A 15,191-nucleotide genomic window follows, 5' to 3' on the forward strand; every position below is an offset into this window, starting at 1 on the left:
TCGAGTAGTTATGCAACAGGTCTGACCAAACGAAATTTTTTTTTTAACATTGATTACAATGGTCATTACAAAGGCATTGGTGCATCATTACGATGTGATAAACACGATAACCGCCGAAATACTACTGGCCTTTTGCACTTCTATTGTGTGGAACCTGAGACTTCCACATTTCAGAGTATATGCACTTACTAACTTTTTTTTTTTTTTTTTTTTTTTATGAGAAATGCACTTACTAACTTGCCACAACCAACCTAATGATTTTGGTCAACCTTGCCAACTTTGGTCAACCTTGATTGACTAAACAATAAATTGATAAAAGAGTCTTCTTTTCAGTTTACAGTTTAAACTCTTTCAAGCAAAAGAGATGGTGGGGATAACTTCACTTCATAGAAGATCAAGAACATCAAACAATGTCTATCAATTTTATAACCAAATCCAATCTCTATCATCTTCCACCCAAATTGACAAACACCCATTTTCATCATCTTCTCCTCCTCGACAAAACCCATCTTCCATTGTCAATCAAGTAATGACAGCAATTCTTCAAAATCGATCCTTCAACTCAGAACTTGCTTCTTCAACGAAAATTTCAGGTCCCCAATGGACTGTTCAATCTGTTTCTGAAGTTTTAAGATCAATAAGCAGGTTCTTCTTTCAGAGTGCTAGATCAATCGGTAGCCAGAAAGGTTTTAGGCACAGGACACCTCTGAAACAGAGAAATCTTCGATTAGAATCTGATAATTTGAATAAAGGTATGAACTTTCTTGGTCCTGCTGCTTATAGAGACCCCATGAAAGTAAAACTAGGGTTAGATAAAGCATTAGAATTCTTTTATTGGGTTGAAACCTATTTTGGGTTTACCCATAGTGAAACTACTTGTAGAGAGATGGCTTATGTATTGGCTAAAGGAAATAGATTGAATGTGCTTTGGGAATTTCTCAAAGAAATGGAAATGAAAAGTAATGGGGAGTTTGTAACGACTTCGACTATTACTTGTTTGATAAAAGTCCTAGGAGAAGAAGGGTTAGTTAATGAGGCATTATCAGCATTCTATAGAATGAAACAGTTTCATTGTAAACCAGATGTTTATGCTTATAATACAATAATTTGTGCTCTTTGTCGAGTCGGGAAGTTTCAAAAGGCGAGGTTTTTGTTGGAACAAATGGAGTTGCCGGGTTTTCGGTGCCCACCCGATACGTTTACTTATACTATTTTTATTAGTTTTTATTGTAAGTATAGTTTGCAGACTGGTTGTCGTAAAGCTATTAGAAGACGGATTTGGGAGGCGAGTCATATGTTTCGGCTTATGATCTTTAAGGGTTTTACTCCGGATGTTGTAACTTATAATTGCTTGATTGATGGTTTTTGTAAGACGTATCGGATTGATAGAGCGTTACAGTTGTTTGGTGATATGATAAAGAAGGATTGTCTTCCAAACAAGATAACTTATAATTCTTTTATAAGATATTACAGTACTGTCAATGAGATTGATAAGGCTATTGAGATGTTGCATATAATGAAGTCGATGAACCATGGAATACCCACTACAAGTTCCTATACACCGATCATTCATGCGTTATGTGAGGCGGGAAGGTTGTCAGAAGCACGTGATTTTCTTGTTGAGTTGGTAAATGGAGGTTCTATTCCTAGAGAATATACATATAAATTAGTTCGAGAGGCACTAATATTAGCAGGTGAGAATGTGCAGTCAGACGAACTATGGAGAAGAATTGAGGAAGGGATTGATATTAGATGTAAGCAAGTTATGCAGGTAAAACCGATGATGACCCACAACGCTTTATCACGAGATTGAGGAGATCATGTCCTTCAATTAAAAGAGCGCATTTCACTAAAAGATGGAGCATTCTCTTGTATCTGACTCAGGTTAGAGTCTCATCTATAGTTGCTAAGTTGCTATTATTGTCGATTTTGCCTCCAGTACAATACGTCTATTTATACAACGAGATTTTGATTATGTGCAATTTATAGTTTACTTTATGAGATTCCTAATCATCTTCTACAATTCATCTAATAAATTCTAGAAGCCTAAGTTAACAAAAAATACAAAATAATAATGTCGAGAAGCTTAAGTAAACCAATCCCACTAAAGACGGTGTATAAGCTTGAATATGTATTCTTTCTCTAAAACGCTACTAATGGACATACGTAAAATGGGATCGACTATTGAGTGTAGATCAACATCTAATTTCTTTTGGTGCATCTTGGGTCCCACGAAAGTACAAACTGATTATTTAGTTTTCCCTTTTTATAAAGCTTGATCAATCTTCTTTCCTGAAATGGTTGGAATAACACTTACCTTAAATCTAATATTCTAATTTATGTTGGTTTTTTTCGAAGATAGGAATGTAGACATATTAGCTACATCAAGCTAATCAACAAAAAGAAGATTATCAAAAAATAACATCTGTCACAGAATTATCTTAAAAACTACCCATCTTGAAACTTGAAGTGCACTTGAAGCAGAAAGTCAACAATAACAGTTTAACTCTTACGACTATAAATCTCATCATTTTTCTTAAGAATTATGCGAACACATCTATCACCTTGATCTCCACCTAGGTTTATCTAGATGAAGAAGCCAAAACAATTCTCCACATCTTTGTTCTTCTTAATATGGCATCTTCTGCTATCTGGTAACTCTAAAGCACGAGTCACAGTCCTTTTATGATTGAAATTTCACTTTTTTGATGCTTTATATTCTCAATTACAGGATTAATATGGTTCTATTGACAATCTTATTTTGTCGAAAATGATGTCTCAGATTATGCCGAAGGACATTGGTTCAAATTTTATGTGAGCAACAAATGTCCATTTCCTTTGTGGCCTGGAACTGCCTCAAACGCGGGACAACCAGTTATAGCCGATGGTGGCTTCTTCCTCCCCTCAGGTCATACAAAGTGCATTCAAGCTCCCCCGTCGTGGAATGGCCGGATATGGGCAAGAACTGGGTGCGACTTTACTTCCAGCTTCAAATCTAAACCTGCTTGTGAGACCGGTGACTGTGACGGAAAACTTGCGTGTAATGGGAGTATTGGACTTCCCCCAGTTACGCTTGTACAGGTATATATCAGCACAAATCAATCAATTCTTACCTTCTAATTAATTCGAATATCAATATACGCAATGTAGGGCTATTGTGCTTCCGCACTTGCTTACCTGAGAAAATCGTGGGAATGAATTCATTTTTTAGGATTACGTTTCACATATGGTTGTTAGAACAGGAACTGAACGGGTAGGAATAGTCAATTAGAAACTCGGTATAAATTTTTTTATTCTTATTTACTTCTAAAATATGTAATGGACACCTCTACAGGTATCAACATCCGATACTGGTACAAGGTGACACAAAGAAAAAAGGGTGCCTACAGGTCCTAACACGATTTTCTTTTTTTGCTAACCAAGAGTAATTTATATGGTCCTAAAACAATTGTATCCGACATGGCGAAAAGTTATTCCTTAAAAAAAGAATTAAACAAACAAAACAATAACTTCTAACATTTTCTCTTCTTTAAAAGAAAAATTACTTTAATATGCTTCTATAATCAATCAAACCACTTCGAATACTATGAAGTACTATTTGATCTCATCTCGAATTCTTTTAACAGGTAACATTGCCGCCAGATCCAAGCAAACCAAGTTTTTACGATGTCAGTTTGGTTGATGGGTACAACATTCCCATCTCCGTCTCGTCAAAGTCCAAGGATTCAAACTGTTACATCGGAGGATGCTCAAAGAACCTAAACAGCTATTGCCCTCAGGAGCTTCAAGTATTGAATGATGGCGGAGAAGTAGTGGCTTGCAAAAGCGCATGTTTGGCATTTAATCTTGACAGATTTTGTTGCAGAAATGCATATGGAAGCCCATCAAAGTGCAAACCTAGCTTATACTCTAAAATGTTCAAGAACGCCTGCCCTTCTTATTATAGTTATGCTTTCGATTCTCCTCCACCATTGGTGAGTTGTACTTCGAGCGAGTATATCATCACTTTCTGTCCTCCTATACCGGGTAGTTCTCACATTTCTGTTTAGATGACAAAATGGGTGTTCTAATCATCTCGGCCTATTGTCAAGCGACTCTTATGCTTCAAATTCGTATTATATGTTCTATACTGTACTCGATTGTACGGGTAAGGCCTTTTTGGCTTTAAAATATTTGCATCTTTGAAACAAATAATATGTGACAGTAGTATAACTTTATGTTGAAATATTGTAACAGTTTACTGTTACAGGGCATATTCTATTATGGCAGTCCATTACTTACCATGTTCTATTTTTCTTTCTGCAAGTTGAATAACATTTAGATAGAAACTTTCCATGAAACTATAAATATTTTGGATCATCTCTAAGCAAAATAGCAATGAGAAAGTAGGAATTCTTGGATAACTTAAATTTATTGAAAAATCTTATGTGAAGTGGTTATCGAGGATGGAAAATGGCACTATGCCCGGCCAGCATACAGGCTGAATCTCGCCCAGGATATGTGGTCTGACAGAATTTAGAGAGAAAGTACAAGATCAAGGATAAGGAAAAAACAAAAAGAAAGCAAACACCTTCCAATTTTAATCCTTCTTGTACTTGGGAATTGAATACAAATTGATAAACAAGATCTACAATAAAACCCAAATAAATATCCATCCCAAACAAGATATCAACCAATTTCCTGCAACAAAATCAGTAAAATCGTGATTAAATACTTCACCGACATCTACTTAAAAGTCTAATCACATTTACTAGAGAAAAATAGTCTCGAAAAACTAGGATTAAACGGCATTCTATAATCTGATAATAGTTTCTGCGAAAATTAGAGGTTCACTGAAAATCTCATGTTTGATTTTGTAGTGACACTAAGGTGACTTATAACTTTTCTACCGTCACCCTAAAAAAACTAAACTGCCTTATGCGAAGTTGACAGAGTACGATTAACCTCTGGATTTGAAATCAATGCTTATAAAAACATGGATACGTCCTAAACGATTTACGTTCTTTTAACGTAGTATCCGAAAAAAAAAAATGAATAGTGGTCGAAGTAAACTATTAGAAATGACTAAAAAGAAGAACTTACTGATCTGCCATGGGAGGATCTTGATACCACCATTGTTCCAAGAAGCAGAGAAATAACAATCTGAAGTAGTATTAACTCCACCAACACAATTACAAACAAAAGAGTTATAATTTCCAGTATATCCACAAACTCCATTACTTCTTTCACAAATACTACAAGTACTTGGGAAATCATTTTGAACACTAAATTTATACTTAAGACCAATACCAAATTTCCAACTTTGGGGGTTTGATTCTTGACCATTAAAACTATAAATAGATGAGTAAGAACTACACTGTAATTTCTTCAAATCCATATCATAAGCCGGTCCGAAATCGATTGGTGTATAAACACAACAAGTAGATATAGGTAGATTAAGTGTAGTAATGGCAGGACAAGAATAAAGAAGACTACAAATTGAAGTTGCTTCATTATCACATAATGGAACTATAGACCCATTAACCCCATTTTTTGAAGTATAAAGTGGTGATGAAGTTATTGAACAATCAAGAAGAGCAAAAACATTTTGATCTATAAATGTAAATGGTGCATCCCAATCAAGACCAAAACCTTTACTTGGTTGAGTTGATGAACAAGTTGACATAGTTGGATCTTGAATATAGATAATGAGATTAGTATAATCTATTGTGTTAATTGTGTAAGTTCCAGTGTGGGTAGTGAATATGAGTTTTTGTTGAGTATGATCACATGTTATGTATTTTTGGAACCTTGGATCACCACAACCTTGACCACTACCAAATGGGTATCTAATTTTTTGATCTCCACAAGTTTTTTGACATGATTGGGATGAGATTAGTGAGGGTAAGAAGAGGAGAGAGAAAGTGAAGAAATAAGATCTAATTTGGTTCATGTTTATGGGTGTTCTTTTTTTCTCCTTCTATTGGTTTTGGAAGGTTAAGGAAGATATGATAGTTTGTTTTTATTTATTGGTTTGGAAGGAGTTGAAGTAAGCTAGCAAATAAGTTTGACCTTTTTGTAGAGAGAGAGGTGCATGTGCTTTTGTTTTATTGGGATTGGAGTTAGTTTCTTTCGGTGGACTACTAGACTGCATTTTGAGAGAAAAAGAGAGAGAGTAAGAACTTGGGTTAACTCTATTTTTGCCTCCTAAATATGACCGACTTTCCGAAATGGCCCCTAAAAATGACCAACTGGTCATGATCCTTTACCACACCATCGTTTCTTCTGAGCAATAACAAACATGTCTATAAATACCTCAAAGGGGTTGATGTACACCAATATCATAGTATGTTTATCTAGAGTTTCTTTCATAATGCAAGTACCCCTCCATACTGAACATCCATATACAATAGTTGGTCGTTTGTAATGATTATCTTTCTGCTTTTTGTCCATATTTCTCCACCACTATTTTTCTCTAAAAAGAAGTTTTTTTGTCTTAAACGTCCAAAATCATTTGGCCAAGAGCGTTTCATTCATAGTTGTTATACTTTTTTCTAAGCAAATCATGTCCACATGTTTGTAGACTTCCTTTTTTCCAAGAAACCGAAGGCGTTGTTCTTGCGATTCTTTCCTCTTCAGTGTTGTCACAAAGTATGTTTTTAACTTTGCGTCAATGATTTTCAAGACCACAACTAACGTCCTAAAGAAAAGAAACAAAGGTAAAAATTGACTAGAAAAAATAAAAATGAAAACCATTTTAGAAGTTGGTCATCTTTAATTTAAAGGGGCATTTTAGTGAGTTGGACATCATTAGGGGGCCAAAATAAAATTAACCCTAAAAACTTTGCTCACTTCTCTCCCTTTTTTGAGAGTATTTGTTCTTCTTCTCAATAAATTGAACACCCAAGTGTTTTTCTAAATTGAGCAATTTAGCAAATTTCATTTGGGAGTAAGATTGATTAATTTATCATCCTGTTTATATATGTATGAACCCCTCACATTGCTTTTGAAGGATTATAAAAGCATAGACTAAAAGGAAGACCAAGGAAAGGACAACACCAAACTCATGATTTATGTATTAGAGAAACAATCATCATGAAGTGCCCTGAAATAGAGGAGATTGTAAGGTGGAGAAGGATTCTTGCTCCAAAGGCAAGAAAATGGAAAGTGAAAGAAACACTTTTTAATAATCATAATCTTTAGTCAACAGTTGGTAGCCCAAGTGGTTCCAAGGTGTTGACATAAACTCCAGAAATCCCTGGAGGTCTCAGGTTCGAATCCCAGAGAAGGTGGAATCTTTGGTTATTTGATTTGAGATTATTAGGGTGTAAATAATGTAGTTGGGCTTTAGGCCATTTCATGTTGGGCTATAGGCCCGGTTCTTGTTTCAGTTTGAGTGGGCAGTTATTGAGTGTATCACATCTTTGATGTATCAATGCCAAATGTAACGACATACGTAGATCGTAGTCGACTTTCAAAAAAAAAAAAAAAAATAATCATAATCTTTAGGTGTTATTAAGTATGATTAGATTGGTAATAATAATAAGATTAATTAAGTAATTATACAATTAAATAATTCTCCACTTAAATAGGCTTTTTGTAGCTTCTCCCACATAATCATCAAATGTAATCCATCTTTTAATGAATGGAAAATGATAATTTGACTGATCTAATATTGATTACACAATAATCTAAACAAATATATCCATACTGATAAACGATGAGTGTGGCTAGAAGTAATTTAGAGTAGTTCTAATCAGGGCCGACCCTGACTATTTGGTGGCCCGAAGCAAATTCTAGAAATGAGGCCCCTTGTATTATCCGCAATTTTTTTTTGTTTTTTTGAAAAGGATGATTTAATATTAAACGAAAGATAAAACTTACAAACCGAGCCCACAAAGACAGGGTCCAGGAGACTAAAAAAAGAACAACACAAAAAGAACAGAAAATCTCCTTGAACCTAGAGGATTAAAGAGAGTTACAACAACAAAATGAAAGCATCCCACCCTTCGACCATGTTATTAAAAGAAAGAGAACGAGCCCACCTAAAGTTTTTACTCCATTGAAAAATAAGACATTTAACCGCGAAATAGAGGGAATCTAGGGATCGCTTCTTGTCTCTAAAAATGATTTCATTCCTTCCTAACCAAACGATCCACACGATCGCCTTGGGGATGAGATTCAAAATAGTTCTCTTGTGGCTGCTACCTTTAATTCCTTTCCACGCCAGAAAAATGTCAGCAATAGACTCGGGGAAAGTCCAAACAATATTCAAACTAGCTAAGAATTTGTTCCACACTCCCCTTGTAACCCCACACCGAACAAAAAGATGTGTACAGGACTCCTCATCCACAACACATAAGCTGCATCTATTCGGGGTTGTGAGGCCTCTCTTCCTCAAGTTGTCCACAGTAGGGATCTTTTCCAACATAACTGACCACATGAACAAGCTGATTCTCATCGGAATGTTGCTCTTCCAAATGATTCTGAAAATGGGCTGGTTGGTCTGAAAGGTGTCAGATAAAAGAGTGTACATCGCCTTTACTGATATCTCGGAAGCCTCATGGGATTTGTAGACTCTGGAAGACTGGACAAACAGAAATGAGCAATGGAATTAAGGAGAGCATTGGACTCCTCCACTTCCCAATCGAATAAACCTCTTCGCAGGTTCACCTTCCAGCTATTCGCGACCACGTCGAAAAACACTCTTTTATCCGCAAATTTTAAGTTCACCTTATGCCCTCATGAACCTAGGTCGAACCCGATCTTATAAAATTTATGCATGAAACTAAATATTTTCCCATCATTCAAACATGCATACATAATGTAAATCTTATCAATTTAGTCCTGGCTAGATTCATCGCAATAGTTAGCCAACATACATGGGAGCATTTTTTGTGATGCTGAAATGGGACAAGAACATACATTTGAGTGATTCTGTCTTTGGTTTTCCAGACCACTTGTTTTACGCGTCAAAATTTTAGGACTTTATTTAATGACTTAAACATGAGGAATTCTAGTTCTCAGACTACAATTAGTACCTAGAACAAGAACCTATCGGTATACAACATATTTAGAAGTTGCAAATTGTAACAAGATTTTATTAATGTGTTTTTTTTTGGAGAGAGTGATGTGTTTATTATCTCGTAAAGTGACTTAAAACATTGAATTTGAGATCTTGTAATATATTGGGAGGAGATTTCTCCCAACAAAATGGTCATTTAGATTCATTTACGATGAAATAAAATTTATCTAACTTAATTTATATATTAGGAGGAGATGTCTCCAACACTTAGTGATGAAGTCAAAAAAATAGAAAATACACATATTCATAATTTTTCGTTCGAAAAATATCAACTAATGTAATAAATATTAACACAACTAATAAACACATACAAATAAAGATTTAGCCATATCAAGATGAAATGGGAAATTCCTTAAGAAAAAGGAAAGATGAAATGGGGAATAGTGACCTAAAGAGAAGTGAGAGATAAAAAGTGGAGATGTAGTGGAAAGATGCACAAAAATTACTTTACAAAGAGGCGCAAGTCAAAATTTAAAAATAGTTACTAGTATTTGTTAAAGGGAAGAGGTATATATTCTTCAACAAAAAAAGAAAAGAAGAGGTATATATATTTTGGTGGGGCCCATTTGTTAAAAAAGAACAAAAGATTTTTCAAAGAGTCTTAAATGTGGGTGGCTCTTATCTAATTACGTGGTGCTGGCCATACTGGAAACATTTATAGGTTGAAAATTCTTATAGACACTCAAAAAATGTGGCCCCAAAAATCTCCAAACATTTGGTGGTCCGGCTCGCTTTGGGCCCGGGCCGGCCCTGGTTCTAATTCGAAGTTTCTTTGAATAAGAAATTAAAGAAATCAATGCAAATTTTAATTTAGGATGGATTAACAATGAAGTACTCTAAGATTTTAGATTTGAAATAAATGATAAAATATTAACAAAACCTAAATCTTAAATACTCAAGTACATCCCATTTAGTACTTCATCTTGAACTATGGGTAGTGCATTGACTAATATTATGCCTTTTATTGATCCATTCAGATCTGGAATGTTGTAATTCACAAAAATCATGGCTGATTAGATTAACTCACCAGTCGGAGTTTTACAGAGCCTAGCTGATCTAGACCTTAATTCACAAGTTATGATTGTTTTTTTCGTAATCCAAAACTAAAAATGATGGTAAATTTAGTTGTTTTACGTATTTTAATTAAGACGTGTTTGGGAACAAGACATATCACACACTTTAAGAGTTCCTTCATCTCTAAGTTTGGATTTGGAAGAAGAACTATTAAGTGTGAAGACCTAAAACTCAAAAAGTGTGAAAATGAAGAAGAGAAGTTCCAATTTGAGAATAAAAAAATGGCTTCCAAGGAAGAAACTTCACTTTGAAAATGTAAATAACAAGATGGCATCACATGCTAATTTTGATTGAGTACTAATCACAATGTACACCTTAATTCGATACTAGTTATTAATTGCTACAACTTAATTCCCAATAAGATTGTTTGGAAATTAAGACATTGGGTTAGTACATGATATGTGGGAACGATTTGCTCTTTCAAGACTTTCTTGTACCTAAGAGTTTATAGATCACTAGAAAATGTTAGTTTTAGTACGTAAAGGTTTATAGTCTTTGTTTCTGAAACTCTTTCTTTTTCCGTCGGTAAACTTGTATCTTTTCTCGATGTAGGAAGAAATTTTGAGCCTTCATTTTTCCAATATGTTGAAGGTTGTACAAGTAAACAACTTGTTACTCTAAGTCTAAGATGCACATATAACTCAATTCCCCTTATAAACATGGATTAAAGAGAAGTTCTGCAGGTGCCTCCATGATTGCTAAAGCGGCTATTTTTCAATGAAACTTTGTTGTAGGTCTTGTCTCTGTAGCAAGAAAGGGGTGCACATATAGAAAAGGGAAATGTTAAAAGCACTTTCTTTAAGGGAAGAATACGAAGAAAAGAGGTGTCTTTAGTATAAAGGGGAGGCACTTTTAACGCTCCGTGCGGAGGAAATACTTGCTCAGGCCCATGTTTCCTATGTTATAAACTTTCAACTTCTCGTCCCAGTTTGTCGTGATCCTGAGGTTAGTTCTGTATGCATCCCCACTTTGTCGTGATCCTGAGGTGGAGTTCAAGCTGATTTGTTAATTTGGACCGAGCCTTGGTTCCTCCACTGAAATACGTGCCAACCACTCTTCGGTGCCCAGGGAGAGCTTTATCCCGATTTCAACGACGCTCCGGTTGCACTTACCCATGGCTAGGCTAGGCACCTAGTGATTCCTTTAGGAGGCCTAGTATTTCCTAGAAAGTGGAAAATCTAAGAAAAAATAACCCCTTTCAACCAAAAAATAAGAAAAGAAAAAATAACCCTTTGGTACCCCAAGGTTCAAATCATCAAATACTCAGCAACCAAGATATTTCCTTTAGGCACTTTCTCTGCTGACTCCCAAACCACATATACTAATTTAGGTCAACTAGACAAAGGACTAATGGTCCACTTAGTAAATTTTTTAACCCTAAATACATTCATCTTGCACTAAAAAATTTCAAAAGAAACCTAATTTACAATTAAATTATGGTTTTGGGAACACAAGAGAACAAAAAAGCATGCACCTTCTCCATCAAACATTGTCATGGATGTCTCTATCTTGAGGGTGGGTTGAGACCTCTAAGTAAAATTGAATAAATAAAATCTCAAGGACCACATTAGATGAATGATCTCATACAACCAAATTTTAAATTATTAAATGACCAAAATCAAAAGATGTCAAAATTTCTGTCTCTTTTATTGATATAATACTTCAAACCTCTATCGTCTTTGTATAATTAGAGTTGGCAACCGCTAGACATTTTTTTTTATCTGGTTTCATTTACCATTTTCATGACGCATCATCTTTCTGCATTGATGGTCTTACGAAGTTGAACTATACGGAGGCTAACAAATTTGTAATAACTGAATACTACTACTCCATGTGGTTACCTAAAAGATTTAAAGTAAGAAAGACAAAAAGAACTTAAAAAGCAAGCAACTTATTCATTGGCAAGTAAGTGTTTGGGTAGAACTTTAAAAAACACTAGAATTAATTAAGAATATATCAATGTCCTCATCTTCCAATTCTTAGTCGGCTTTCCACATACACATCTTTATATTTTCCTTTCCTACCTATGTTCTTCAACATCATTCAAAAGCCACTGAAATTCATACGAAAGCAAGAAAGGTATGTTTTCCTTTTTCTATTTTTTCTTATGACAACCAAAAACGCGTAGTAACATCGTACATAGTTTTGACTCGTTAAGACTAGTAACATAAATTTAGTCATTTAAATGATAAAAGAGACCTAAAATTTATTTATTCATCTTCTACAGTCGTTTCTCATATTCAACTGACAATCGTTATAATTTTCTAATCGGAGAAGAAAAAAACTACGTAGTGAGAGAGACAGTGTCTATCTCTTAAACTTAATTATCTATGGAAGTTGTTGATTTATGTTTGTGACTCTAGAAGGTGGAATGAATGGTTCAATAGCTTAGGGTGATGCTTATTGGTAGTCATCTTGATGCAGGGGCACCCGGCGTGGAGGCTTTTTCCATGATCAAACCGGGCCATGGGCCAACCGGCCATGGAGAATAGTTTTAGGAAGTCCCAATTTTAGTATGATTATTAGAGAATTTAGGTTTAGGAAATTATGTTATTTTAGTATTTCCAATAATTGGAAAGGTCCAGATTTGAGTCTAGTTATTTAGGAAGTTGCAGTATTTTAATTATTTAGGAAAGTCTAATTCAAGTCTATCTAGGAAAGTCCAGAATCCTATAAAAGGATATCTAGTTTGTCCATTATTCTCATGTTGAAGAGAAAACCCAATCAAGTTTAATCGAGTTTGCAGTTATTTAGAGTTATTTAATCGTTATTTAATCGTTCTTCGTATTAGTTTATTTTATTCTTAAATTCCGCTGCGTTCTACATCATGTGGTATTCAGAGCCACCAAAGTTTTTGGCTAATGATTCTGGAAATTTTTTTCCAGACCAGTTACATCAGTATCAATCGTATTATATTCGTCAAGATGATTATATTCAATCAAATTATACTCATCAAGAGATAATGGATCAATGCTCATGTTCTTCATGTTTATATGCGAATAACGACTCGTACAATTATCATTGGAATCCGGGAGAAATCGAACGAGAAACCCCTCCACAACCGTATTCATCATCACCGTCACCACCCCCACCACTGTCTTATACAGCTTCACATCCATATTCTTCTTCTACACCACCTCCGTACTCTAATCATTCACCACCGCCGAATTCACCACCGTATTCATCATCACCGTCAACACCCCCACCATTGTCTTATACAGCTTCACATCCATATTCTTCTTATACACCAACTCCGTACTCTTATTATTCACAACCGTGTTCACCGCCTCTACCATCTTCGGCACCGCCACCACCAAAACAATCATCTTTTCTTTACTACTCACCACCTCCACCACAACCGTGTTTTTCAGAGAAGGTTCTATCCCTAAAGTCCGATTTGGATAAGATACTACATAATTGTAACGACGTCAAAACAATACGTCAACCATCTTCCTCGTCGAATATATCTTTTCCTCAGGAAAAAGAAAAAGAAAAGTATGAAGAAGTTAAAGAAGATGCTCAAGAAGAAGTTGAAGTTAAAGAAGAAGAAGAAGAACATGAAGAAACAGAAGATGACTATCTAGATGAAGAAGGTCCACACGTTGAACTCGAGGATACTAGAGACCAAACACTTCCTCATATAACCATATCTGAACAAACCTCATCGTTGTCTACTTTTCAACCGACAACCAATACGTCAGCTCCAACACAAAACCTAGAAGATGGTCGTCAAACTGTTAAACAATTTCGGTCCGACATTAAACCCTCATCTTCCATCCCATTAACAATGGTGAATCGTTCTCTTTTTCCATCAATAAGGAAGGGAACCCTAATCGGAAGACCAGCCTCCCAGCTGCTGCTGCTACTACTCAAATTAACGTCTCTCTCTCTCTCTCTCTATAGGAATGAAGAGGAAGATGAGGAAAAGACAACGAACAAGTTTAATTCCGAAGAAGACGAGCCTCCCTGACGATATCATCACCAACATTCTTGTGAGATTACCAAGGAAATCTATCTTACGATTCAAGTTAGTGTGCACAAACTGGCGTTATCTGTTCTTGTTTGATCCTTATTTCATCAAACTTCACCATAATCATCAACAAGACAAATTCAGTCTCATTCTCAATGACTTTAACAATAACAAATTATACTCTATCGATTCTGATTCATTGGCATCTCAAAAACCACTTCGTGTTATCGAATACCCATCCATCTCTTATAAACCCAGTCTTATATTTGTTGGTTCTTCTAATGGTTTGGTTTGCTTAACTCATCATCGTAAATATGGTTTAAATAGAATTTACTTTTGGAGCCCATCTACTGGTAAGTGTAAACTCATACCTTCACCACCACCTAATAATAAATTGGTGTTTAATCCTTTCATTACTAGCTCTAATGTGTACGATTCCGATGATAATATTACTACTATCTTGTTTGGATTCGGTTTCTATTATGATTTTAAGCTTGGCGATTACAAGCTATTGAAAATTCAAAGGAAGGAGACTTATAGCAAGGTCCAACTTTATACTTTAGGCTCCAATTCGTGGAAACTACTCTTTCATAGCATTCCTTACATAATCATTCAATCGGATCGTGGTGTGCTTGTTAATGTAGCTCTTCATTGGATGGCAACTCCCTTTTTCGAAGCATCCTATAATACTATACTTTCTTTAGATGCGGTTGAAGAGATGTATGCAGAAGTGCCTATGCCAAAAATTTTGAAGAAAAAATTGTCATCAAACAAATCAAAGTACATAGAGATCGGGGTCTTGAGTGAGAATCTTTGCATATTTGACAGTATTCGCAAAGTTAGTACGGATATATGGGTAATGAATGAGTATGGGATGAGTAAGTCTTGGACTAAACTATTAACCATTCTCAAAAACAGTTACGTTGAAACCAATTTTCCAGTAAAGTGTTTCGGCAATGGTGACATATTATTTCTGAGAGATGGTAAGGATGTAGCTGCACATGAATGCCAACGTCCCCCTCTTCTGTATGTTGATTTATTGGAAGTAGACCGACGTGTAGCTCTTCAAACTATAATTGATTC

At 35.3% G+C, this 15,191-nt stretch overlaps 3 protein-coding genes across 4 annotated transcripts; 2 read left to right on the plus strand and 1 right to left on the minus strand.

Moving 5' to 3' along the window:
• Positions 1-248: 248 nt before the first annotated feature.
• Positions 249-4,288, plus strand: LOC147542948 (Pathogenesis-related thaumatin superfamily protein). 2 transcript variants are annotated; one of them, XM_086673745.1, is made up of 3 exons: positions 249-1,884; positions 2,783-3,081; positions 3,627-4,288. In XM_086673745.1, the coding sequence occupies exons 1-3, from the start codon at positions 1,857-1,859 to the stop codon at positions 4,047-4,049; spliced, it is 750 nt and encodes a 249-aa protein (XP_086529871.1). In that variant the 5' UTR covers positions 249-1,856; the 3' UTR covers positions 4,050-4,288. The 2 variants fall into 2 exon arrangements, with proteins under 2 accessions (XP_086529871.1, XP_086529870.1); XM_086673744.1 differs by lacking the exon at positions 249-1,884 and adding an exon at positions 2,428-2,654.
• Positions 365-1,813, plus strand: LOC147542949 (Pentatricopeptide repeat (PPR) superfamily protein). The gene has a single exon (XM_086673743.1). It carries the CDS (start codon positions 365-367, stop codon positions 1,811-1,813), a length of 1,449 nt encoding a protein of 482 aa, XP_086529869.1.
• Positions 4,289-4,554: 266 nt separating the features above from the next.
• Positions 4,555-5,935, minus strand: LOC147542950 (uncharacterized). Its single transcript, XM_086673746.1, has 2 exons — positions 5,083-5,935; positions 4,555-4,680 (listed from the first exon to the last, which is right to left on the minus strand). Exons 1-2 carry the CDS (start codon positions 5,930-5,932, stop codon positions 4,628-4,630), a joined length of 903 nt encoding a protein of 300 aa, XP_086529872.1. The 5' UTR covers positions 5,933-5,935; the 3' UTR covers positions 4,555-4,627.
• Between the last annotated feature and the right edge of the window lie 9,256 nt (positions 5,936-15,191).

Source organism: Eschscholzia californica, unplaced genomic scaffold (assembly GCF_041429995.1).
Source record: "Eschscholzia californica isolate CP2 unplaced genomic scaffold, dmEscCali1.0.p SCAF_4, whole genome shotgun sequence".
Lineage (NCBI taxonomy): Eukaryota > Viridiplantae > Streptophyta > Magnoliopsida > Ranunculales > Papaveraceae > Eschscholzia > Eschscholzia californica.

Excerpts from the sequence above, each read along its gene's own strand:
- LOC147542948 (XM_086673744.1), top strand. The coding sequence starts at position 2,591 with ATGAAGAAGCCAAAACAATTCTCCACATCTTTGTTCTTCTTAATATGG. Across the intron at positions 2,655-2,782 it reads ATGGCATCTTCTGCTATCTG|ATTATGCCGAAGGACATTGG; the intron begins GTAACTCTAAAG and ends ATGATGTCTCAG. Across the intron at positions 3,082-3,626 it reads CCCCAGTTACGCTTGTACAG|GTAACATTGCCGCCAGATCC; the intron begins GTATATATCAGC and ends TTCTTTTAACAG.
- LOC147542950 (XM_086673746.1), bottom strand. The coding sequence starts at position 5,932 with ATGAACCAAATTAGATCTTATTTCTTCACTTTCTCTCTCCTCTTCTTA. Across the intron at positions 4,681-5,082 it reads GATCCTCCCATGGCAGATCA|GAAATTGGTTGATATCTTGT; the intron begins GTAAGTTCTTCT and ends ATTTTGTTGCAG.
- LOC147542949 (XM_086673743.1), top strand. The coding sequence starts at position 365 with ATGGTGGGGATAACTTCACTTCATAGAAGATCAAGAACATCAAACAAT.